The sequence below is a fragment of the Cherax quadricarinatus genome, chromosome 22 (genome assembly GCF_038502225.1).
Source record: "Cherax quadricarinatus isolate ZL_2023a chromosome 22, ASM3850222v1, whole genome shotgun sequence".
In the NCBI taxonomy this organism is placed as follows: Eukaryota; Metazoa; Arthropoda; class Malacostraca; order Decapoda; family Parastacidae; genus Cherax; species Cherax quadricarinatus.
The window spans coordinates 34486242-34511711 of NC_091313.1; the positions used below are offsets into that span (position 1 = coordinate 34486242).

The following is a 25470-nucleotide window of genomic DNA, read 5'->3' on the forward strand; positions in this document are numbered from 1 at the left end:
CTATGCTCTCATTAGCCCATCTATCCTCCAATAGCTGTTTATATCTTACCCTAACTGCCTCCTCTTTTAGTTTATAAACCTTCACCTCTCTCTTCCCTGATGCTTCTATTCTCCTTGTATCCCATCTACCTTTTACTCTCAGTGTAGCTACAACTAGAAAGTGATCTGATACATCTGTGGCCCCTCTATAAACATGTACATCCTGAAGTCTACTCAACAGTCTTCTATCTACCAATACATAATCCAACAAACTACTGTCATTTCGCCCTACATCATATCTTGTATACTTATTTATCCTCTTTTTCTTAAAATATGTATTACCTATAACTAAACCCCTTTCTATACAAAGTTCAATCAAAGGGCTCCCATTATCATTTACACCTGGCACCCCAAACTTACCTACCACACCCTCTCTAAAAGTTTCTCCTACTTTAGCATTCAGGTCCCCTACCACAATTAATCTCTCACTTGGTTCAAAGGCTCCTATACATTCACTTAACATCTCCCAAAATCTCTCTCTCTCCTCTGCATTCCTCTCTTCTCCAGGTGCATACACGCTTATTATGACCCACTTCTCGCATCCAACCTTTACTTTAATCCACATAATTCTTGAATTTACACATTCATATTCTCTTTTCTCCTTCCATAACTGATCATTTAACATTACTGCTACCCCTTCCTTTGCTCTTACTCTCTCAGATACTCCAGATTTAATCCCATTTATTTCCCCCCACTGAAACTCTCCTACCCCCTTCAGCTTTGTTTCGCTTAGGGCCAGGACATCCAACTTCTTTTCATTCATAACATCAGCAATCATCTGTTTCTTGTCATCCGCACTACATATATATATATATATATATATATATATATATATATATATATATATATATATATATATATATATATATATATATATATATATATATATATATATATATATATTATATATATATATATATATATATATATATATATATATATATATATATATATATATATATATATATATATCATATCATAAATATTCGCGCAGAGGCAACCATGATGCTTCAACCAAACCAGGTTAGTTTTAGGGTCTCTCAAGGAAGTGAAGCAGCGGTTCATGCAACAAGGGCGTATATCAACAACCTGCCTGAGGACAATGCAGTGGTAAAATTAGACTTGAAGAATGCATTTAATCTCCTGGAAAGAGATGTGGTATTAGCAGCGGTGGAAGAACATTTCCCTGGTCTCTTCCCTTTTGTTTCTGCTGGATATTGCAAGGAATCAATGCTCTTGTTTGGAGAGTATGAAATCACATCATCAGAGGGTGTCCAGCAAGGGAATCCTCTTGCACCATTTCTCTTCTGTATAGCAGTTAGGGAAATCACAGTCAGACTGACCAGTGAGCTAAACATCTGGTTCCTGGATGATGGCACACTAGCAGGTACAAAGGAGTCCCTCCTACATGACCTTACACAGGTAATGACACGGGGACAGGAAATGGGTCTCATCCTGAATCCGTCCAACTGTGAAATCATTTCAGTCAGTCAGCAAGTGATAAATGCAGTGAGATCAAAACTACCAGGAGCAGCAGTCATTGCCCCCACAAACAGTGTCTTGCTAGGAGCACCTCTGGGAAGCAATGCCATTGACATAATTCTCAGGAAGAAATTGGAAGAGTTAAGGAGAATTGAACAACGAATAGGCAATCTGGACACCTACGATGCCTTGTACCTTCTCACAAAGTGCTTGAGTCTGCCCAGGTTGACATATTTCCTAAGATGTGCACCTTCATATGATAACCCTATACTGCACGAATATGACAGTATTCTGAGGCAGATTTTTACTCTAGAAGACGGGCAGTGGAACCAGGCTACACTTCAAGTCAGACTAGGAGGTACTGGTGTTCGCAAGTCATCACAGATTGCGCTACCTGCTTTTCTGTCCTCATGAGTGGCATCCAGAGGGCTTGTAGCAGCAATTCTCCCTGAACATCTTAGGGACAAGATTGGAGTCCAGGACCAAAAGTTCATTGACGGAGCCATGATCTGGGATAATCTGACGGGCTCTGAACCCAGACCTGCTCTCCCCAACAACTACAAACAGTCGCACTGGGATGGTCCAATAGTGGAAAATATAGCCTCAACAATTCTTCAGAGTGTATCAGGGAAGGATAGAGCCCACCTCCTGGCAGTGAGAGCTCCTCATGCAGGGGACTTTCTGTTGGCTGTTCCCAACTCCAGCCTTGGCACACTCCTCGACCCACAGACCATCCGCATTGGTGTTGCCTTTCGCCTTGCTGCCCCTATTCTCGCCGAACACAGCTGTATTTGTGGCAGTGAAGCAGCAAACCGATTCGGGTACCATGGTATTGTGTGCCGTAAATCCGAGGGAAAGATCCCAAGACATGAGGAGGTTAATAACATTATCAAGAGGAGGCTCACAACAGCCGGATGCCCAGCAGTAAGGGAGCCACCCCAACTATGCAGAACTGATGGCAGCCAGAAGCATCCAGATGGTATCACACTTCAAGCCTGGACAGACGGTAAGCAGGTGGTGTGGGACTTCACAAGTGCATTTACCCTGGCTGATACCTATCTCCAATACACCAGGGAGGAAGGAGGGGCAGCTGCCAGCTTCAGGGAGTCCCAAAAGTCTAGAAAATATAGAGAACTTGCCCATCATTATATGTTTGTTCCCATAGGCTCAGAGACCCTTGGCTCATGGGGAAAGAGTACATCTAAGTTCCTTAAGGAGCTACGCAGAAGACTTATCAGGGTAACTAGGGATCCCAGGGCAGCTAGTTTTCTGTTCTAGCGACTCAGCACTGCTGTTTAGAGGGGTAATGCCTGCTGTATTTTGCGCGCGCGCCCCAGTTCTGAAGAGCTGGATGAGATTTTCGCATTATAATCAGTGACAATCATGTAACAATATGTACTAGACATGTATCTCTCACATATCATGTACTGTATATGCAATCTTTATATCAACAATGTATCTCTTAAACCTTTTGTACCATATTATGTAATAAAATATACCTTTGGTAAAAAAGAATGAAAAGATGGGGTGGTAGGGGAAGTGGAATATTCAAACTGCTTCAGGAAGAAATCCAAATATTCTTCCTTGAAGCCTTTTTATCCACTTCTCCGAGGCTGTGGGTCCCACAATTTACACCAGAGGTGAACCCCATCCTTTATTGAATAATATATATATATATATATATATATATATATATATATATATATATATATATATATATATATATATATATATATATATAATATATATATATATATATATATATATATATATATATATATATATATATATAAATAACAATGCTGCACTAGCCAAGGACTCGAACCCATGCTGCTTTGGCCTGCCTCATGGTGGGCGAAAACACATGACGCCCTAATCCACTGGACCATACGATCCTTAAGAGTAGCGCATTCAGCGGAACTGGATGTTGTACTCGCTACCCAAGGACACACGATGGTATGGATGACTCCAGGCTAATTTCATTCTAGTCCCTTGTCCTTGGGTAGCGAGTACAACATCCAGTTCCGCAGGATGCGCTACTCTTAAGGATCGTATGGTCCAGTGGATTAGGGCGTCATGTGTTTTCGCCCACCATGAGACAGGCCAAAGCAGCATGAGTTCAAGTCCTTGGCTAGTGCAATGTTGTTATTGATCAATACCACTCGTTCGTGGTCACAATAATATATATATATATATATATATATATATATATATATATATATATATATATATATATATTCAACAAACCGGCCGTATCCCACCAAGGCGGGGTGGCCCAAAAACAAAAACGAAAGTTTCTCTTTTTAATTTTAGTAATTTATACAGGAGAAGGGGTTACTAGCCCCTTGCTCCCGGCATTTTAGTCGCCTCTTACAACACGCATGGCTTACGGATTAAGAATTCTGTTCCACTTTCCCATGGAGGTAAGAGGAAATAAACAAGAACAAGAACTAGTAAGAAAATAGAAGAAAACCCAGAGGGGTGTGTATATATATGCTTGTACATGCATGTGTAAGTAGAAATAGCAAGACGTACCTGAAATCTTGCATGTTTATGAGACAGAAAAAAGACACCAACAATCCTACCATCATGTAAAACAATTACAGGTTTTTGTTTTACACACACTTGGCAGGACGGTAGTACCTCCCTGGGCGGTTGCTGTCTACCAACCTACTACCTATATATATATATATATATATATATATATATATATATATATATATATATATATATATATATATATATATATATATATATATATATATATATATATATATATATATATATATATATGCAAAACAACCACTCTGAAAGAAAGAGAAATTCCAGAGTGGTTATTTTGCATATTTTGAAATCACCTGTTTACTGTGATCTTATTGCATATATATATATATATATATATATATATATATATATATATATATATATATATATATATATATATATAACTTTAACTTGACTTAAGAAATCGTAATGACACGATTGCAAATAAACCATACCCCCGGCCGGGATTGAACCCGCGGTCATAGAGTCTCAAAACTCCAGCCCGTCGCGCTAACCACTAGACCAGCTAGCCACAATAAGATTCATCCAACTAGGTATATTTCTACACCATAGGAAGGTTAGCACAGGCACCTCTGTGACCACAAATGCAAGTTTTTACAGACGAATCTCCAGCTAGCGTGGCCGTGACGAACTCTAGCTCAAGTCCCTTAAGTCATGTTGACGGCAGTGAAGGGACTTGAGCTAGAGTTCGTCACGGCCACGCTAGCTGGAGATTCGTCTGTAAAAACTTGCATTTGTCGTCACAGAGGTGCCTGTGCTAACCTTCCTATGGTGTAGAAATATACCTAGTTGGATGAATCTTATTGTGGCTAGCTGGTCTAGTGGTTAGCGCGACGGGCTGGAGTTTTGAGACTCTATGACCGCGGGTTCAATCCCGGCCGGGGGTATGGTTTATTTGCATTCGTGTCATTACGATTTCTTAAGTCATGTTGACGGCAGTGAAGGGACTTGAGCTAGAGTTCGTCACGGCCACGCTAGCTGGAGATTCGTCTGTAAAAACTTGCATTTGTGGTCACAGAGGTGCCTGTGCTAACCTTCCTATGGTGTAGAAATATACCTAGTTGGATGAATCTTATTGTGGCTAGCTGGTCTAGTGGTTAGCGCGACGGGCTGGAGTTTTGAGACTCTATGACCGCGGGTTCAATCCCGGCCTGGGGTATGGTTTATTTGCAATCGTGTCATTACGATTTCTTAAGTCATGTTGACGGCAGTGAAGGGACTTGAGCTAGAGTTCGTCACGGCCACGCTAGCTGGAGATTCGTCTGTAAAAACTTGCATTTGTGGTCACAGAGGTGCCTGTGCTAACCTTCCTATGGTGTAGAAATATACCTAGTTGGATGAATCTTATTGTGGCTAGCTGGTCTAGTGGTTAGCGCGACGGGCTGGAGTTTTGAGACTCTATGACCGCGGGTTCAATCCCGGCCTGGGGTATGGTTTATTTGCAATCGTGTCATTACGATTTCTTAAGTCATGTTGACGGCAGTGAAGGGACTTGAGCTAGAGTTCGTCACGGCCACGCTAGCTGGAGATTCGTCTGTAAAAACTTGCATTTGTGGTCACAGAGGTGCCTGTGCTAACCTTCCTATGGTGTAGAAATATACCTAGTTGGATGAATCTTATTGTGGCTAGCTGGTCTAGTGGTTAGCGCGACGGGCTGGAGTTTTGAGACTCTATGACCGCGGGTTCAATCCCGGCCGGGGGTATGGTTTATATAACTTTAGTTGAATCAATGTTGCATTCTTCAGCCCCTGACTTGATCAGTGTTGCAGTCTTCTACACCTGAGCGATCAATGCTACATTCTTCTACACCTGAAGTGATCATTCTTGCATTTCTCAGTAAATGCGATAATCAGTATTACATCAGTCAATTCCTGGAGTGATCAGTGTTGCCTCCATCAACACGTTAGGTGATTAGTTTTGCATATTTCAACAGGAGTGGTCAATATTACGTGTTACAGTACCTAGAGTGATCAATGTTGCATCAGTCAAAGCCTAAAATGATCAGTGTTGCATTTTATACTATCTGGAATGATCATTGTTTTAGTACCAGTAGTGATCAATATTGCATCCTTAAGCATCTGGAGGGATCGATGTGTTCTTAAATTATTTGAGTAATTAATGTGACATCCTTCCAGTGGCCCTAAAGAGATCAATGTTATTCACTATAGTACTGAGAATGATAATTTTTACAGTGCCGAGGGTATATTCTGCGTAAACTTATAACAACGTCAAGTGGTAAATGTACAGTTGTAGAGAAATGTTTGTTGGCACAACGTTTCGCCCCAGGGGTGGGCTATATCGAGAACAATTAAAGAATTACTGAGTATTTTGTATATCAGTTGTGGATGATCAGGTGTTGGTATACTAAGGACTTGCACTGCTAGGGCGTTACTGGCGCATGTTAGATTTCTTGTGTCACGATAAAGTCGTATGGGCGTCACAAAATAACCATCAAACAATTTTGTTTTAATTTGATATTGTTTTTTCAATGTAGATTACTCCCAACATCTACGTTTAAAGTTATTGTTTTCTTAAAACTAACCTGAGTGTTTTCTACGACGTGATGTGGGAGTCAGAGTTGAACATAAATATTGTTCACTATTTTTCAGATGCTGAACTTGAACCTCGTTGTCTAATCTAGAGATGTTGAATATAAGCCTTGTTCTTTATTCTTTTAATGTTGAACGTTAACCTTGTTGTGTAATCTACGGATTTTGAACATATGCCTTGTTGTCTGTTCTTCAGATGTTGAATTAAAGCCTTGTTGGCCAGTCGACAGTTGTCGAACCCTGGGTATGGTAGCACACTTGTAGTCTTCCTCGCCGTGGATATGGTAGCAGACTTGTAATCTCTCACCCTGGGTGCGGTAGCACACTTGTACTCTCCCTCACACGTGTCCGTGGCTTCGGTAGTATACTAGTAGTCCATACCCCCGGCCGGGATTGAACCCGCGGTCATAGAGTCTCAAAACTCCAGCCCGTCGCGCTAACCACTAGACCAGCTAGCCACAATAAGATTCATCCAACTAGGTATATTTCTACACCATAGGAAAGTTAGCACAGGCACCTCTGTGACCACAAATGCAAGTTTTTACAGACGAATCTCCAGCTAGCGTGGCCGTGACGAACTCTAGCTCAAGTCCCTTCACTGCCTTCATCGTGTCATTACGATTTCTTAAGTCAAGTTATACTAGTAGTCTCTGACACTCTTGGGATTGTAGTAAATTCTCTCAGTAGCCCCTCTGGCTACTGAGAGAATTTACTATTGCTAGGTGTCATGTCTTAACACAGAGGTGGATGCAACAGTCAGTATTTCCTATGAAATGTGTTGAATCGTTTCATTTTTTGTTCTGTTATCTGCCTTATCTCAACACGGAACTTTGTCCCATTGTTTTTCTTCCTAGTCTGGTTCACGCTGTACACATCACGCACTTTACTCTTGGAAAATCTCATATCGTCAACAATCGTCATATTAAAGAAACAAAGTACATTCAGTATATACGAGGTACAAGGCACATTCACTATCTACGAGGTACAAGGCACATTCACTATCTACGAGGTACAAGGCACATTCACTATCTACGAGGTACAAGGCACATTCACTATCTACGAGGTACAAGGCACATTCACTATCTACAAGGTACAAGGCACATTCACTATCTACGAGGTACAAGGCACATTCACTATCTACAAGGTACAAGGCACATTCACTATCTACGAGGTACAAGGCACATTCACTATCTACGAGGTACAAGGCACATTCACTATCTACGAGGTACAAGGCACATTCACTATCTACGAGGTACAAGGCACATTCACTATCTACGAGGTACAAGGCACATTCACTATCTACGAGGTACAAGGCACATTCACAATCTATAAAGTACAAGGCACATTCACTATCTATGAAGTACAAGGCACATTCACTATCTACGAGGTACAAGGCACATTCACTGTCTACAAGGTACAAGGCACATTCATTATCTACAAGGTACAAGGCACATTCACTATCTACAAGGTACAAGGCACATTCACTATCTACAAGGTACAAGGCACAATCACTATCTACAAGGTACAAGGCACATTCACTATCTACAAGGTACAAGGCACATTCACTATCTACAAGGTACAAGGCACATTCACTATCTACGAGGTACAAGGCACATTCACTATTTACAAGGTACAATGCACATTCACTATCTACGATGTACAAGGCACATTCACTATCTACAAGGTACAAGGCACATTCACTATCTACAAGGTACAAGGCACAATCACTACAAGGTACAAGGCACATTCACTATCTACAAGGTACAAGGCACATTCACTATCTACAAGGTACAAGGCACATTCACTATCTACGAGGTACAAGGCACATTCACTATCTACGAGGTACAAGGCACATTCATTATCTACGAGGTACAAGGAACATTCACTATCTACAAGGTACAAGGCACATTCACTATCTACAAGGTACAAGGCACATTCACTATCTACGAGGTACAAGGCACATTCACTATCTACAAGGTACAAGGCACATTCACTATCTACGAGGTACAAGGCACATTCACTATCTACGAGGTACAAGGAACATTCACTATCTACAAGGTACAAGGCACATTCACTATCTACAAGGTACAAGGCACATTCACTATCTACGAGGTATAAGGCACATTCACTATCTACAAGGTACAAGGCACATTCACTATCTACGAGGTACAAGGCACATTCACTATCTACGAGGTACAAGGCACATTCACTATCTACGAGGTACAAGGCACATTCACAATCTATAAAGTACAAGGCACATTCACTATCTATGAAGTACAAGGCACATTCACTATCTACGAGGTACAAGGCACATTCACTATCTACAAGGTACAAGGCACATTCATTATCTACAAGGTACAAGGCACATTCACTATCTACAAGGTACAAGGCACATTCATTATCTACAAGGTACAAGGCACAATCACTATCTACAAGGTACAAGGCACATTCACTATCTACAAGGTACAAGGCATATTCACTATCTACAAGGTACAAGGCACATTCACTATCTACGAGGTACAAGGCGCATTCACTATCTACAAGGTACAATGCACATTCACTATCTACGATGTACAAGGCACATTCACTATCTACAAGGTACAAGGCACATTCACTATCTACAAGGTACAAGGCACAATCACTATCTACAAGGTACAAGGCACATTCACTATCTACAAGGTACAAGGCACATTCACTATCTACAAGGTACAAGGCACATTCACTATCTACGAGGTACAAGGCACATTCACTATCTACAAGGTACAATGCACATTCACTATCTACGATGTACAAGGCACATTCACTATCTACAAGATACATGGCACATTCACTATCTCAAAGGTACAAGGCACATTCACTATCTACGAGGTACAAGGCACATTCACTATCTACGAGGTACAAGGCACATTCACTATCTACGAGGTACAAGGCACATTCACTATCTACAAGGTACAAGGCACATTCACTATCTACGAGGTACAAGGCACATTCACTATCTACGAGGTACAAGGCACATTCACTATCTACGAGGTACAAGGTACATTCACTATCTACGAGGTACAAGGCACATTCACTATCTACAAGGTACAAGGCACATTCACTATCTACAAGGTACAAGGCACATTCACTATCTACGAGGTACAAGGCACATTCACTATCTACAAGGTACAAGGCACATTCACTATCTACGAGGTACAAGGCACATTCACTATCTACAAGGTACAAGGCACATTCACTATCTACGAGGTACAAAGCACATTCACTATCTACGAGGTACAAGGCGCATTCACTATCTACAAGGTACAAGGCACATTCACTATCTACGAGGTACAAGGCACATTCACTATCTACGAGGTACAAGGCACATTCACTATCTACGAGGTACAAGGCACATTCACTATCTACGAGGTACAAGGCACATTCACTATCTACAAGGTACAAGGCACATTCACTATCTACGAGGTACAAGGCACATTCACTATCTACGAGGTACAAGGCACATTCACTATCTACGAGGTACAGGGCACATTCACTATCTACAAGGTACAAGGCACATTCACTATCTACGAGGTACAAGGCACATTCACTATCTACGAGGTACAAGGCACATTCACTATCTACGAGGTACAAGGCACATTCACTATCTACGAGGTACAAGGCACATTCACTATCTACGAGGTACAAGGCACATTAACTATCTACGAGGTACAAGGCACATTCACTATCTACAAGGTACAAGGCACATTCACTATGTACGAGGTACAAGGCACATTCACTATCTACAAGGTACAAGGCACATTCACTATCTACAAGGTACAAGGCACATTCACTATCTACGAGGTACAAGGCACATTCACTATCTACGAGGTACAAGGCACATTCACTATCTACAAGGTACAAGGCACATTCACTATCTACAAGGTACAAGGCACATTCACTATCTACGAGGTACAAGGCACATTCACTGTCTACGAGGTACAAGGCACATTCACTATCTACGAGGTACAAGGCACATTCACTATCTACGAGGTACAAGGCACATTCACTATCTACGAGGTACAAGGCACATTCACTATCTACGAGGTACAAGGCACATTCACTATCTACGAGGTACAAGGCACATTCACTATCTACGAGGTACAAGGCACATTCACTATCTACAAGGTACAAGGCACATTCACTATCTACAAGGTACAAGGCACATTCACTATCTACGAGGTACAAGGCACATTCACTATCTACGAGGTACAAGGCACATTCACTATCTACGAGGTACAAGGCACATTCACAATCTATAAAGTACAAGGCACATTCACTATCTATGAAGTACAAGGCACATTCACTATCTACAAGGTACAAGGCACATTCATTATCTACGAGGTACAAGGCACATTCACAATCTATAAAGTACAAGGCACATTCACTATCTACGAGGTACAAGGCACATTCACTATCTACAAGTTACAAGGCACATTCACTATCTACAAGGTACAAGGCACATTCATTATCTACAAGGTACAAGGCACATTCACTATCTACAAGGTGCAAGGCACATTCACTATCTACAAGGTACAAGGCACATTCACAATCTACAAGGTACAAGGCACATTCACTATCTACAAGCCTCACGAAATCGTAATGACACGATTGCAAACAAACCATACCACGGGTGGGGTTTGACACTCCCTGACGGCGGGTTCAAACCCCACCCGTGGTATGGTTTACTATCTACGAGGTACAAGGTACATTCATTATCTTTGACACTATCTTAGCGCTGCTCGAAATTCAAGCATTATCTGTGGTAAGATACTTGACCAGAGAAGTTAGTTGTTACCGACCAGGCCTCACCACGAGGACACAATCACGAGGATTGGCCGGACCTCACCACGAGGACACAGTCACGAGGATTGGCCGGATCTCACCACAAGGACACAGTCTCGAGGGCTCGCGAGACCTCAACACGAGGACACAGTCTCAAGGGTTACCCAGACTTCACCGCGAGGACACAGTCTCGAGGGCTGGCGAGACCTCACCACGAGGACACAGTCTCGAGGGCTGGCGAAACCTCACCACGAGGACACGGTCTCGAGGGTTGGCCAGACTTCACCACGAGGACACAGTCTCGAGGATTGGACACAGATACACTCCCAGTAGAATTACCAACTTTTGTTTACGTAAATGAGTTAAGAATATAAGAATAAAATAATCCTCATAAACCATACCCCCGGCCGGGATTGAACCCGCGGTCATAGAGTCTCAAAACTCCAGCCCGTCGCGTTAGCCACTAGACCAGCTAGCCACAATAAGATTCATCCAACTAGGTATATTTCTACACCATAGGAAGGTTAGCACAGGCACCTCTGTGACCACAAATGCAAGTTTTTACAGACGAATCTCCAGCTAGCATGGCCGTGACGAACTCTAGCTCAAGTCCCTTCACTGCCGTCAACATGACTTAAGAAATCGTAATGACACGATTGCAAATAAACCATACCCCCGGCCGGGATTGAACCCGCGGTCATAGAGTCTCAAAACTCCAGCCCGTCGCGTTAGCCACTAGACCAGCTAGCCACAATAAGATTCATCCAACTAGGTATAGAGTTCGTCACGGCCATGCTAGCTGGAGATTCGTCTGTAAAAACTTGCATTTGTGGTCACAGTGGTGCCTGTGCTAACCTTCCTATGGTGTAGAAATATACCTAGTTGGATGAATCTTATTGTGGCTAGCTGGTCTAGTGGCTAACACGACGGGCTGGAGTTTTGAGACTCTATGACCGCGGGTTCAATCCCGGCCGGGGGTATGGTTTATTTGCAATCGTGTCATTACGATTTCTTAAGTCATAATCCTCATGAACGGTAACCAACTAAAGTTAGAAAGTCGTTTTCTCTGTCTCACAACCGACGATCCTCACTCATGTGTTCCTCTAACTTGTTATAAATCTACGAAGGGAATTTGCTTCAATGGTGATATTTGGTAATTTGTTTCACCTGTCAGCAAATATAATGATGATCAAGTACACTGTTACAATGGCACACACACACACACACACACACACACACACACACACACACACACACACACACACACACACACACACACACACACACACACACACACACACACAAGCACATACACACACACACACACACACACGGGTTCCAAACAGGTGCTGCATACTCCAGTATGGGCCTGACATACACGGTGTACAGTGTCTTGAATGATTCCGATACCTTAGTAAGGAATCATTCAAGACACTGTACACCGTGTATGTCAGGCCCATACTGGAGTATGCAGCACCTGTTTGGAACCCGCACTTGATAAAGCACGTCAAGAACCTAGAGAAAGTACAAAGGTTTGCGACAAGGTTAGTTCCAGAGCTAAGGGGAATGTCCTATGAAGAAAGATTAAGGGAAATCGGCCTGACGACACTGGAGGACAGGAGGGTCAGGGGAGACATGATAACGACATATAAAATACTGCGTGGAATAGACAAGGTGGACAAAGACAGGATGTTCCAGGGAGGGGACACAGAAACAAGAGGCCACAATTGGAAGTTGAAGACACAAATGAGTCAGAGAGATAGTAGGAAGTATTTCTTCAGTCATAGAGTTGTAAGGCAGTGGAATAGCCTAGAAAATGACGTAGTGGAGGCAGGAACCATACACAGTTTTAAGACGAGGTTTGATAAAGCTCATTGAGCGGGGAGAGGGAGGGCCCAGTAGCAACCGGTGAAGAGGCGGGGCCAGGAGCTAGGACTCGACCCCTGCAACCACAAATAGGTGAGTACAAATAGGTGAGTACACACACACACACACACACACACACACACACACACACACACACACACACACACACACACACACACACAAACACACACACACACACACACACACACACACACACACACACACACACACACACACACACACACACACACACACACACACACACACACACACACAAGCACACACACACACACACACACGCACACACACACACAGACAGAACAAAATCAGAACGACAGCAGCTGAGGGAGAGGACAAAAAAGCGAAAGGAGCTAGGAAAAGAGACAAGGAGGGAATCAGCAGAAGTCAGTCAGAGCAGGACAGAACAGCAAGGGCAAGCACACACACAACTACTCTCAGAACCATGCAACCTATCACACCATCCCAACACACACTACAATCCATACCCACAGCCTCCACCCAACACCGAGCTATAGAATCCCACAGTATGCCACCAGGTCTCCCACCCTCACAGGCCCCCCAAACCACAGTGTTGGAAAGGAAACTGAAGGTATGGTACACAAACGCTGATGGAATAACAAATAAGTGGGAGGAGTGGCACGAAAGAGTCAAAGAAGCATCACCGGACATCATAGCTCTCACAGAAACCAAGCTTACAGGTATGATAACAGATGCCATCTTTCCAACGGGATACCAAATCCTGAGGAAAGACAGAGGGAACAGGGGGGGGTGGAGGAGTGGCATTGCTGATCAAAAATCGCTGGAATTTTGATGAGCTGGAGAGAGGAGATAGCGGAGAAGAAAGTGATTACATAGTGGGAACACTTCACTCTGGAGGTCCCAAGGTGGTAATAGCAGTGATGTATAACCCACCACAGAACAGCAGGAGGCCAAGGCAAGAGTACGACGAGAGCAATAGAGCGATGGTTGACACACTGGCTAGAGTGGCCAGAAGAGCTCATGCATGCAGGGCAAAGCTCCTGATCATGGGTGACTTTAACCACAAGGAGATCGATTGGGAGAACTTGGACCCACATGGGGGCCAAGATACATGGAGGGCTAAGATGATGGAGGTGGTACTGGAGAACTTCATGTACCAACACGTAAGGGACACTACAAGAGAGAGAGGAGAGGATGAACCAGCAAGGCTGGACTTAGTATTCACCTTCAGTAGTGCAGATATCTAGGACATCACATATGAAAGACCCCTTGGGGCCAGTGACCATGTGGTTTTAAGCTTCGAATACACAGTAGAGCTACAAGTGGAGGGAGAAGCAGGAAGGCCAGGACGAATGAAGCCAAACTACAAGAAAGGGGACTACACAGGAATGAGGAACTACCTGAACGGGGTTCAGTGGGACAGAGAACTGGCAGGGAAGCCAGTTAATGAGATGATGGAATATGTAGCAACAAAATGCAAGGAGGCTGAGGAGAGGTTTGTACCCAAGGGTAACAGGAGTAATGAAAAAGCCAGGATGAGCCCATGGTTTACCCAAAGGTGCAGGGAGGCAAAAACCAAGTGTGCTAGGGAATGGAAGAAATATAGAAGGCAAAGGACCCAGGAGAATAAGGAGAACAGTCGTAGAGCCAGAAACGAATATGCACAGATAAGAAGGGAGGCCCAAAGACAATATGAAAATGACATAGCAGCGAAAGCCAAATCTGACCCGAAACTGTTGTACAGCCACATCAAGAGGAAAACAACAGTCAAGGACCAGGTAATCAGGCTAAGGAAGGAAGGAGGAGAGACAACAGGAAATGACCGTGAAGTATGTGAAGAACTCAACAAGAGATTCATAGAAGTGTTCACAGAGGAGACAGAAGGGACTCCAGAAAGACGGAGAGGTGGGGCACACCACCAAGTGCTGGACACAGTGCACACAACCGAGGAAGAAGTGAAGAGGCTTCTGAGTGAGCTAGATACCTCAAAGGCAATGGGGCCAGATAACATCTCCCCATGGGTATTGAGAGAGGGAGCAGAGGCGCTATGTGTACCCCTAACAACAATATTCAATACATCTATCGAAACAGGGAGATTGCCTGAGGCATGGAAGACAGCAAATGTAGTCCCAATCTTTAAAAAAGGAGACAGACATGAAGCATTAAACTACAGACCAGTGTCACTGACATGTATAGTATGCAAAATCATGGAGAAGATTATCAGGAGAAGAGTGGTGGAACACCTAGAAAGGAATGATCTCATCAACAGCAGCCAGCATGGTTTCAGGGACGGGAAATCCTGTGTCACAAACCTACTGGAGTTCTATGACATGGTGACAGCAGTAAGACAAGAGAGAGAGGGGTGGGTGGATTGCATTTTCTTGGACTGCAAGAAGGCGTTTGACACAGTTCCACACAAGAGATTGGTGCAAAAACTGGAGGACCAAGCAGGGATAACAGGGAAGGCACTACAATGGATCAGGGAATACTTGTCAGGAAGACAGCAGCGAGTCATGGTACGTGGCGAGGTGTCAGAGTGGGCACCTGTGACCGGCGGGGTCCCGCAGGGGTCAGTCCTAGGACCAGTGCTGTTTCTGGTATTTGTGAACGACATGACGGAAGGAATAGACTCTGAGGTGTCCCTGTTTGCAGATGACGTGAAGTTGATGAGAAGAATACACTCGATCGAAGACCAGGCAGAACTACAAAGGGATCTGGACAGGCTGCAGACCTGGTCCAGCAATTGGCTCCTGGAGTTCAATCCCACCAAGTGCAAAGTCATGAAGATTGGGGAAGGGCAAAGAAGGCCGCAGACGGAGTACAGTCTAGGGGGTCAGAGACTACAAACCTCACTCAAGGAAAAAGATCTTGGGGTGAGTATAACACCAGGCACATCTCCTGAAGCGCACATCAACCAAATAACTGCTGCAGCATATGGGCGCCTAGCAAACCTCAGAACAGCATTCCGACATCTTAATAAGGAATCGTTCAGGACCCTGTACACCGTATACGTTAGGCCCATATTGGAGTATGCGGCACCAGTTTGGAACCCACACCTAGCCAAGCACGTAAAGAAACTAGAGAAAGTGCAAAGGTTTGCAACAAGATTAGTCCCAGAGCTAAGAGGTATGTCCTACGAGGAGAGGTTAAGGGAAATCAACCTGACGACACTGGAGGACAGGAGAGATAGGGGGGACATGATAACGACATACAAAATACTGAGAGGAATTGACAAGGTGGACAAAGACAGGATGTTCCAGAGATTGGACACAGTAACAAGGGGACACAGTTGGAAGCTGAAGACACAGATGAATCACAGGGATGTTAGGAAGTATTTCTTCAGCCACAGAGTAGTCAGTAAGTGGAATAGTTTGGGAAGCGATGTAGTGGAGGCAGGATCCATACATAGCTTTAAGCAGAGGTATGATAAAGCTCACGGCTCAGGGAGAGTGACCTAGTAGCGATCAGTGAAGAGGCGGGGCCAGGAGCTCGGACTCGACCCCCGCAACCTCAACTAGGTGAGCAACTAGGTGAGTACACACACACGCACATGCACACACACTCAGGTCGAGTCATAGCCAGGAGCTATGACTTGACCCCTGCATAGTGAAATTCTACACACACACACACACACACACACACACACACACACACACACATATATATATATATATATATATATATATATATATATATATATATATATATATATATATATATATATGAGAATGCAGAGAATTCGTAGTTTGGAAGTTAGGAGGAGGTGCGGGATTACCAAAACTGTTGTCCAGAGGGCTGAGGAAGGGTTGTTGAGGTGGTTCGGACATGTAGAGAGAATGGAGCGAAACAGAATGACTTCAAGAGTGTATCAGTCTGTAGTGGAAGGAAGGCCGGGTAGGGGTCGGCCTAGGAAAGGTTGGAGGGAGGGGGTAAAGGAGGTTTTGTGTGCGAGGGGCTTGGACTTCCAGCAGGCGTGCGTGAGCGTGTTTGATAGGAGTGAATGGAGACGAATGGTTTTTAATACTTGACGTGCTGTTGGAGTGTGAGCAAAGTAACATTTATGAGGGGGTTCAGGGAAACCGGCAGGCCGGACTTGAGTCCTGGAGATGGGAAGTACAGTGCCTGCACTCTGAAGGAGGGGTGTTAATGTTGCAGTTTAAAAACTGTAGTGTAAAGCACCCTTCTGGCAAGACAGTGATGGAGTGAATGATGGTGAAAGTTTTTCTTTTTCGGGCCACCCAGCCTTGGTGGGAATCGGCCAGTGTGATAATAAAAAAAATATATGTACGTATGTATATATATATATATATATATATATATATATATATCTATATATATATATATATATATATATATATTTATATATATATATCTATATATATATATATATGTATATATATTTATATATATATATTTATATATATGTGTATATATTTATATGTATATATATATATATATATATATATATATATATATATATATATATAATGTATATATATATTATATATATATATATATATATATATATATATATATATATATATATATATATATATATTTTATATATATATATATATATATATATATATATATATATATATATATATATATATATATATATATATATATATATATATATATATATATATATTTACCAGTTTGACCGTAATAAACTTTATCGTCAAACTGGTAAAAGTCTCGAACTAAGATTAAAACAACATAAATATAGCATTAGAACTGGACAAGATTCCAATGCTCTATTTATTCATGTTAGAGATTTTAACCATCCAATTGATTTTCAAAAAGTTGAGAAAATAGTATCAAGCAAGTCCATGGTCGACAGGAATATAATTGAATCTTGTTTCATAAAAAGCAGTTTTGACAATAATATGAATATTTCCTTTGGTTTATATAAATTAGATCCACTTATAATTAATAGAATTTTGGAAGAATTTAATAATACACTGGACAAATAACTTTTAAATTTTCTTGGGTAGAATAGTTTGTGGGTGAGTTGTGCAAAGGACCTATCCAAGTTGGGTCGGCGCGCGTCAGGTGTTTAACCGTTGAGGGATCTGATAGTGAGGTGTTGGCCAGACCCCTTATATAGCTTCCTTGGATGCTTTACTTTCATAGTTCCTTGATAATGTGAGTAGTCACGAAAGCGCTTGGAATTTCTCTATTTTTTCAGAGTGGTTGTTTTGCATATTCCGAAATCACCTGTTTACTGTGATCTTATTGCATATATATATATATATATATATATATATATATATATATATATATATATATATATATATATATATATATATATATATATATATATATATATATATATATATATATATATATATATATATATATATATATATACATATATATATATATATATATATATATATATATATATATATATATATATATATATACATATATATATATATATATATATATATATATATATATATATATATATATATATATATATATATATATATATATATATTTATATATATATATATATATATGGTCAGATCACTGACAGTGATAAGGATATGTGTGAAATCCTCAATACCTACTTCCTCTCAGTTTTCACCCAGGAGAATACTAGCGATATTCCAGAAATAATATATTATGTAGAACAGGACGATAATAAACTATGCACGATTGTGGTAACTAGTGACATGGTCCTCAGACAAATAGGGAAACTAAAACCTAACAAATCCCCAGGTCCTGATGAACTGTTTGCAAGGGTGTTAAAGGAATGTAAAGAGGAACTTAGCATACCTTTGGCTAATCTTTTTAACATATCACTACAAACTGGCATAGTGCCTGATAAGTGGAAAATGACAAATGTAATACCTATTTACAAGGCAGGTGACAAGTCCTTAGCTTCGAACTATAGACCAATAAACCTTACCTCCATAGTGGGAAAATTTATGGAATCAATAATTGCTGAAGCAATTCGTAGCCGTCTTGATAGATACATATTGATTAATGAATCTCTACACGGTTTTACAAAGGAGGCTCCTGTCTTACTAATTTACTAACTTTTTTCACTAAGGTGTTTGAGGAGATAGATCATGGTAATGAATATGATATTGTGTATATGGACTTCAGTAAGGCTTTCGATAGAGTTCCACACCAGAGACTATTGAGGAAACCTATGGCACACGGAATAGGAGGAGAATTTTTTCCTGGGTGGAGGCATGGCTGACAAATAGGCAGCAGAGAGTTTGCGTAAATGAGGAGAAATCAGAATGGGAGCATGTCAAAAGCGGTGTTTCTCAGGTGTCAGTGTTGGGCCCCCTGTTGTTCATAATTTACATAAACGACATAGATGAGGGAATAAATAGCGACATAAGCAAATTTGCTGATGACACCAAAATAGGCCGTCCAATTCATTCTAATGAGGACACTAGAGCACTCCAGGATGATTTAAATAGTGATGCAATGGTCGGAGAAGTGGCAGATGCAGTTTAATATTGACAAATACAAAGTTCTAAATGTTGGACAGTAAATAACCATGCCACATATAAACTAAGTAGTGTAGATCTTAATACTACTGATATGCGAAAAGGATTTAGGAGTTCTTGTTAGCAGTAATCTAAAGCCAAGACAACAGTGCATTAGTGTTCGCAATAAAGCTAACAGAATCTTGGCTTCATATCTAGAAGTATAAATAATAGAAGTCCTCAGATTGTTCTTCAACTCTATATATCCTTGGTTAGGCCTCATTTAGACTATGCTGCTCAGTTCTGGTCACCGTATTACAGAATGGATGTAAATGCTCTGGAAAACGTACAGAGGAGGATGACAAAGATCCCATGTATCAGAAATCTTCCCTATGAGGACAGACTGAGGCCCTGAATCTGCACTCTCTCGAAAGGCGTATAATTAGGGGGGATATGATCGAGGTGTATAAATGGAAAACAGGAATAAATAAAGGGGATGTAAATAGCGTGCTGAAAATTTCCAGCGAAGACAGGACTCGCAGCAATGGTTTCAAGTTGGAAAAATTCAGATTCAGAAAGGATATAGGAAAGCACTGGTTTGGTAATAGAGTTGTGGATGAGTGGAACAAACTCCAGAGTACAGTTATTCAGGCTAAAACGTTGTGTAGTTTTAAAAATAGGTTAGATAAATGCATGAGTGGGAGTGGGTGGGTGTGAGTTGGACCTGACTAGCTTGTGCTGCTGGGTCTGGTGAAGTGCTCCTTCCTTGAGTGGAGCTGACCAGACTGGGTGGGTCATTGGGCTAATTCGGGGGAGGTCATTGGGCTAATCCGGGGGGAGACATGGACCTTCTCCACATGGGTCAGTAGGCCTGTTGCAGTGTTCCTTCTTTCTTATTTACATCCCCTTTATTTATTCCTGTTTTCCATTTATACAAGTCGGTATTTAATCAATAACAACATAGCGACTAGCCGGGGGAATGAACCCTTGTTGTTTTAGCCCGCCTCATGGTGAGCGAAAATTCCAAGACGTTCTAACCCACGGGACCATACAATCCTACAAGAATCACGCACCCAGCAGAGTTAGGTATTGTAGCGTGATCCGAGGGCATACGCAGTGTTGTTATTGATTAAATACCACTCGTTCGTGGCTACAATACAATATATACTGCTTGTAGAGGCTAGTACACCAAACGGGAAGTTGAATGATATTAGTTCGGAGGCACTCACGCCGTTATATGTCCTCGGATCACGGTACAACACCTAGCTCTGCTGGGTGCGTGATTCTTGTAGGATTGTGTAGTCCCGTGGATTAGAGTGTCTTGGAATTTTCGCTCACCATGAGGCAGGCTAGTCGCAGTGTTATTATTTCAAATTAATCAGAAGGGATGCTTCTCTAAATGCAGTTTCTAGACACTTCCCTTCCCTTTATCCCTTCATTGAATCTTATCATAGTGTGACCTCTAAACTATTGTTTGGGGACCATGAAATTGACTGTGAGGGTGTGCAACAGGTGGACCCTCTCGGCCCCTTTCTCTTCTGTCTGCTCATTAAGGAATTCACAGAAGAACTCTCCAGTGAGCTCAATATCTGGTTCTTGGATGATGGTACTCTAGCTGGCACCAAAGAATCTCTCCTAGAAGACATCAGAAAAATTAAAGACATGGGAGAGAGTCTGAGCCTATCTTTAAAGCACACCAAACATGAAATAGTTTCTATCAATCGACAGATGATCTGGAATATCAGTGCTGTTTTACCAGGAGCACGAGCCATTGATCCAGCCACCAGCACTCTCCTTGGTGCTCCTCTTGGGCCCAATGCCATCGATCTGATCCTAGAAAAAATCATCTTAGCTTTCAGGACGATGGAAGGCAGGATGAAAGATATCGATACACATGATGCCTTCTACCTACTCACCAGGTGCTTGTCAATCCCAAAAATTACCTACTTCCTGAGATGCTCCCCAGCCTTCAGCAGTCCAAAACTCAAGGAATATGACTCTCTCTTTAGGACCATGCTAGAGAGTACTCGTACTGAATCTTTCCCTCGAAGATGGACAGTGGTTGCAATCCTCACTTTCAGTCAGGCTTGGGGGCCTGGGAGTACGCAAATCCTCACAGAGCGCCCTACCGACTTTCCTATCCTCTTCCATAGCATCAAATGAGTTAGTAAAGCAAATTCTTCCAGACAACCTCCGTGACTCAGCAGGAATGCAGGACCCTAGCTATGCCAGTGCCATCACTGAATGGGAGACTTTCTGCTCCAGCACCGAAACCTAGTGCAGCACTGGCCTACAAACCGTCAAGTTGGGATAGCCCCATCGCTGAAAAGGTGCTTACAAACATGCTTAGGGCTGTAACATCGAACAGGGAGACTGCCTGTCTCCAAGCTGTGAGTGCACATCACTCTGGGGACTTCCTCCAAACAGCTCCCATTTCGCCAATGGGAACGCGCCTCAACCCTGCTACCCTCCATATTGCAGTGGCTCAGCGCCTTGCTTCTCCAGTTCACACAGAATATACGTGTATTTGCGGCGATGTATAAGCAGACCAGTATGGTCTACATGTTCTTAGCTCTTCCAAAACCAAGGGCTGGCATGCAAGACACAATGAAGTCAATGACATCATAAAGAGAACCCTTGGTGCAACTGGATGCTCAGCCGAGAGGGAGCCCCGATCACTAGCAGCCAATAATACCCACAACCCAGCAAACCGTCTCTATGGGATCACCATCTATCCTTGGAAGAGTGGTAAGCTCTTAGCATGGGACTATACCTGTGTGTCCACACTGGCTGACACCTATATCCACCACAGTGTGGGGCGACAAGGAGGAGTACAAGATCAGCAAGTACAGGGACATAAGCCAACAGTATTAATTTGTCCCAGTGGGATCAGAGACCTTGGGATCATGGAGAAAACATGCCACACGTTCCTTAAAGAATTGCGTTCCAGACTCATCGACACCACCAGGGACCCAAGGGCAGCCACTTTCATGTTCCAGTGCCTCAGCATGGCAATCCAGAGGGGAAATGCTTGCTGCATACTTTACTCGCGTCCGGCTTCGGAGGAGCTGGAGGAAATTCATAATCTCTGATATATTGTACCTATGTATTCATGTTTGTGTTTTCTGTCATTGTATTGTGTCTATTAATAAAATTTACCATAGAATATAAAATATAGGGGGTGGTAGGAGAAGAAAATATTCAAACAGCTCCGGGTTATCCCTGAGGTACTTTTAATGTCTTCTCTGAGGATGAGGGTCCCCAGTCCAGCTATAGAGGTGGTATGTACGTATATATATATATATATATATATATATATATATATATATATATATATATATATATATATATATATATATATATATATATATATATCATTATTTCTTTACTTGTATTTTGAATTTTGCTTGAATATTTAAACGAATGTTCACGAACACATGTAACTAAAACAAGTTACCTAGTATCAATTTGATTTGTAATGTGTACAGATGAATCTGGGGATTCTTTGTGCGTTGTTGATGGCTGCTGTGGCGAGTGCTGAGGGCACGTTGTCTCCTCCTGAGAAGTCCTATAAGATCCTTATGCTTTTCCCAGTGGGATCCAGGAGCCACAAAAACATCTTCATGGCACTGGCTGAGGCACTGGCACAGCGTGGACACAAGGTAACTCCTCACTCAGTTAATTCTTGACAGCAATCACCTCATATTCATTGCTAACTTCTAAGATAAATGTTTTTAATTCTTATTGGTATTATTATTATTATTATTATTATTATTATTATTATTATTATTATTATTATTATTATTATTATTATTATTATTATTATTATTATTATTATTATTATTATCATCATCATTATTTATTTATATTTTAAATATGTTTAACAAAAAAAATTATAAATGAGAATCGCTATCAGTATGGAGTTGTAAATATTTTTTTCTCCCAGCTGATGAGTTGTTTTGATTTGTTACAACTGTGACCCAATGCTATATGACCCTAGTGGGTTTAGCGCTTGATTTTGATTATAATAATACAACTGTGAAGTAATCTTAAGGTCTTCCTCTCTTTACAAGTGATCATTATGTTAACCAGCGAGCCACATCCTCTCCGCAGATAGTGATGCTGTCCAATCACCCGAAGACATCCAAACATGCCAACATTCACGAGGTCACACACGGCCTTCCACACATGAGTCAGGACAATGTAAACATGTTCGACTACCGCAAGGATCGTAGTGGCCCATTTAAGCACTTAAAGGTTGCTCTGCCAGCCATTGCTAGAGACTTGTACAAAGTTCCCGTCGTGAAGGAGATCTATGAGAGAAGGAAAGAATTTGATCTCATAGTGATAAACCATATGTTTAATGAGGTTAGTACTCTTAACTTAGATGAATGTGCTGTGTGAGTGGTCCGAGTCTTGTAGCTAAGTTGTACAACTGCAACTATTTTTAAAGAAGGATGACCATTGGTCACCATTCACTTTCTCAGTATCACTTCAATCAGTAAACAGATATTACCGAAATCGCTTATACATAGCAGGTTGTTTACTCTGTTTTCGATTCCTTTTGATCAGCTCCACAGGTCAGTAATTACTAAGATTACTGATTGGCTAAAACCCTAAAGAATGTTATTTATTGAGTGTTGAGCAAAAGTTGTTCATCGTGGTACCACTCGAGTGGTAAGATTATTTATACAATTATATATAACGAAACGGAAAACTGAGGTTTAAATGTTAAAAAATTGAATAATTTCAGAGCACGAAGTGGTTGGTCCAAACATGTTGTCAACCTGTCGAGTGTTGAACTGACTCGCCATGCTCACCCGGAGTTCGCTGTCAACCTGTCGAGTGTTGAACTGACTCGCCATGCTCACCCGGAGTTCGCTGTCAACCTGTCGAGTGTTGAACTGACTCGCCATGCTAATCCGGAGTTCGCTGTCAAACTGTCGAGTGTTGAACTGACTCGCCATGCTAACCCGGAGTTCGCTGTCAACCTGTCGAGTGTTGAACTGACTCGCCATGCTCACCCGGAGTTCGCTGTCAACCTGTCGAGTGTTGAACTGACTCGCCATGCTAATCCGGAGTTCGCTGTCAAACTGTCGAGTGTTGAACTGACTCGCCATGCTAACCGGAGTTCGCTGTCAACCTGTCGAGTGTTGAACTGACTCGCCATGCTCACCCGGAGTTCGCTGTCAACCTGTCGAGTGTTGAACTGACTCGCCATGCTAATCCGGAGTTCGCTGTCAAACTGTCGAGTGTTGAACTGACTCGCCATGCTAACCCGGAGTTCGCTGTCAACCTGTCGAGTGTTGAACTGACTCGCCATGCTAACCCGGAGTTCGCTGTCAACCTGTCGAGTGTTGAACTGTCTCGCCATGCTCACCCGGAGTTCGCTGTCAACCTGTCGAGTGTTGAACTGACTCGCCATGCTCACCCGGAGTTCGTTGTCAACCTGTCGAGTGTTGAACTGACTCGCCATGCTCACCCGGAGTTCGCTGTCAACCTGTCGAGTGTTGAACTGACTCGCCATGCTCACCCGGAGTTCGCTGTCAACCTGTCGAGTGTTGAACTGACTCGCCATGCTAACCCGGAGTTCGCTGTCAACCTGTCGAGTGTTGAACTGACTCGCCATGCTCACCCGGAGTTCGTTGTCACCCTGTCGAGTGTTGAACTGACTCGCCATGCTAACCCGGAGT

The 25470-nt window shown here is 42.2% G+C and overlaps 1 protein-coding gene across 2 annotated transcripts in view; it reads left to right on the forward strand.

Annotated features, from left to right (window-relative positions):
• Positions 1 to 25470, forward strand: part of LOC128689808 (UDP-glycosyltransferase UGT5) — a 53317-nt gene that overhangs the window by 3689 nt on the left and 24158 nt on the right. For both annotated transcript variants that reach the window (XM_053778296.2, XM_053778297.2), the window contains exons 2-3: positions 23266 to 23439; positions 23891 to 24145. In XM_053778296.2, the coding sequence (XP_053634271.1) occupies positions 23266 to 23439; positions 23891 to 24145 (429 nt within the window). The remainder of the gene's footprint in view (positions 1 to 23265; positions 23440 to 23890; positions 24146 to 25470) is intronic.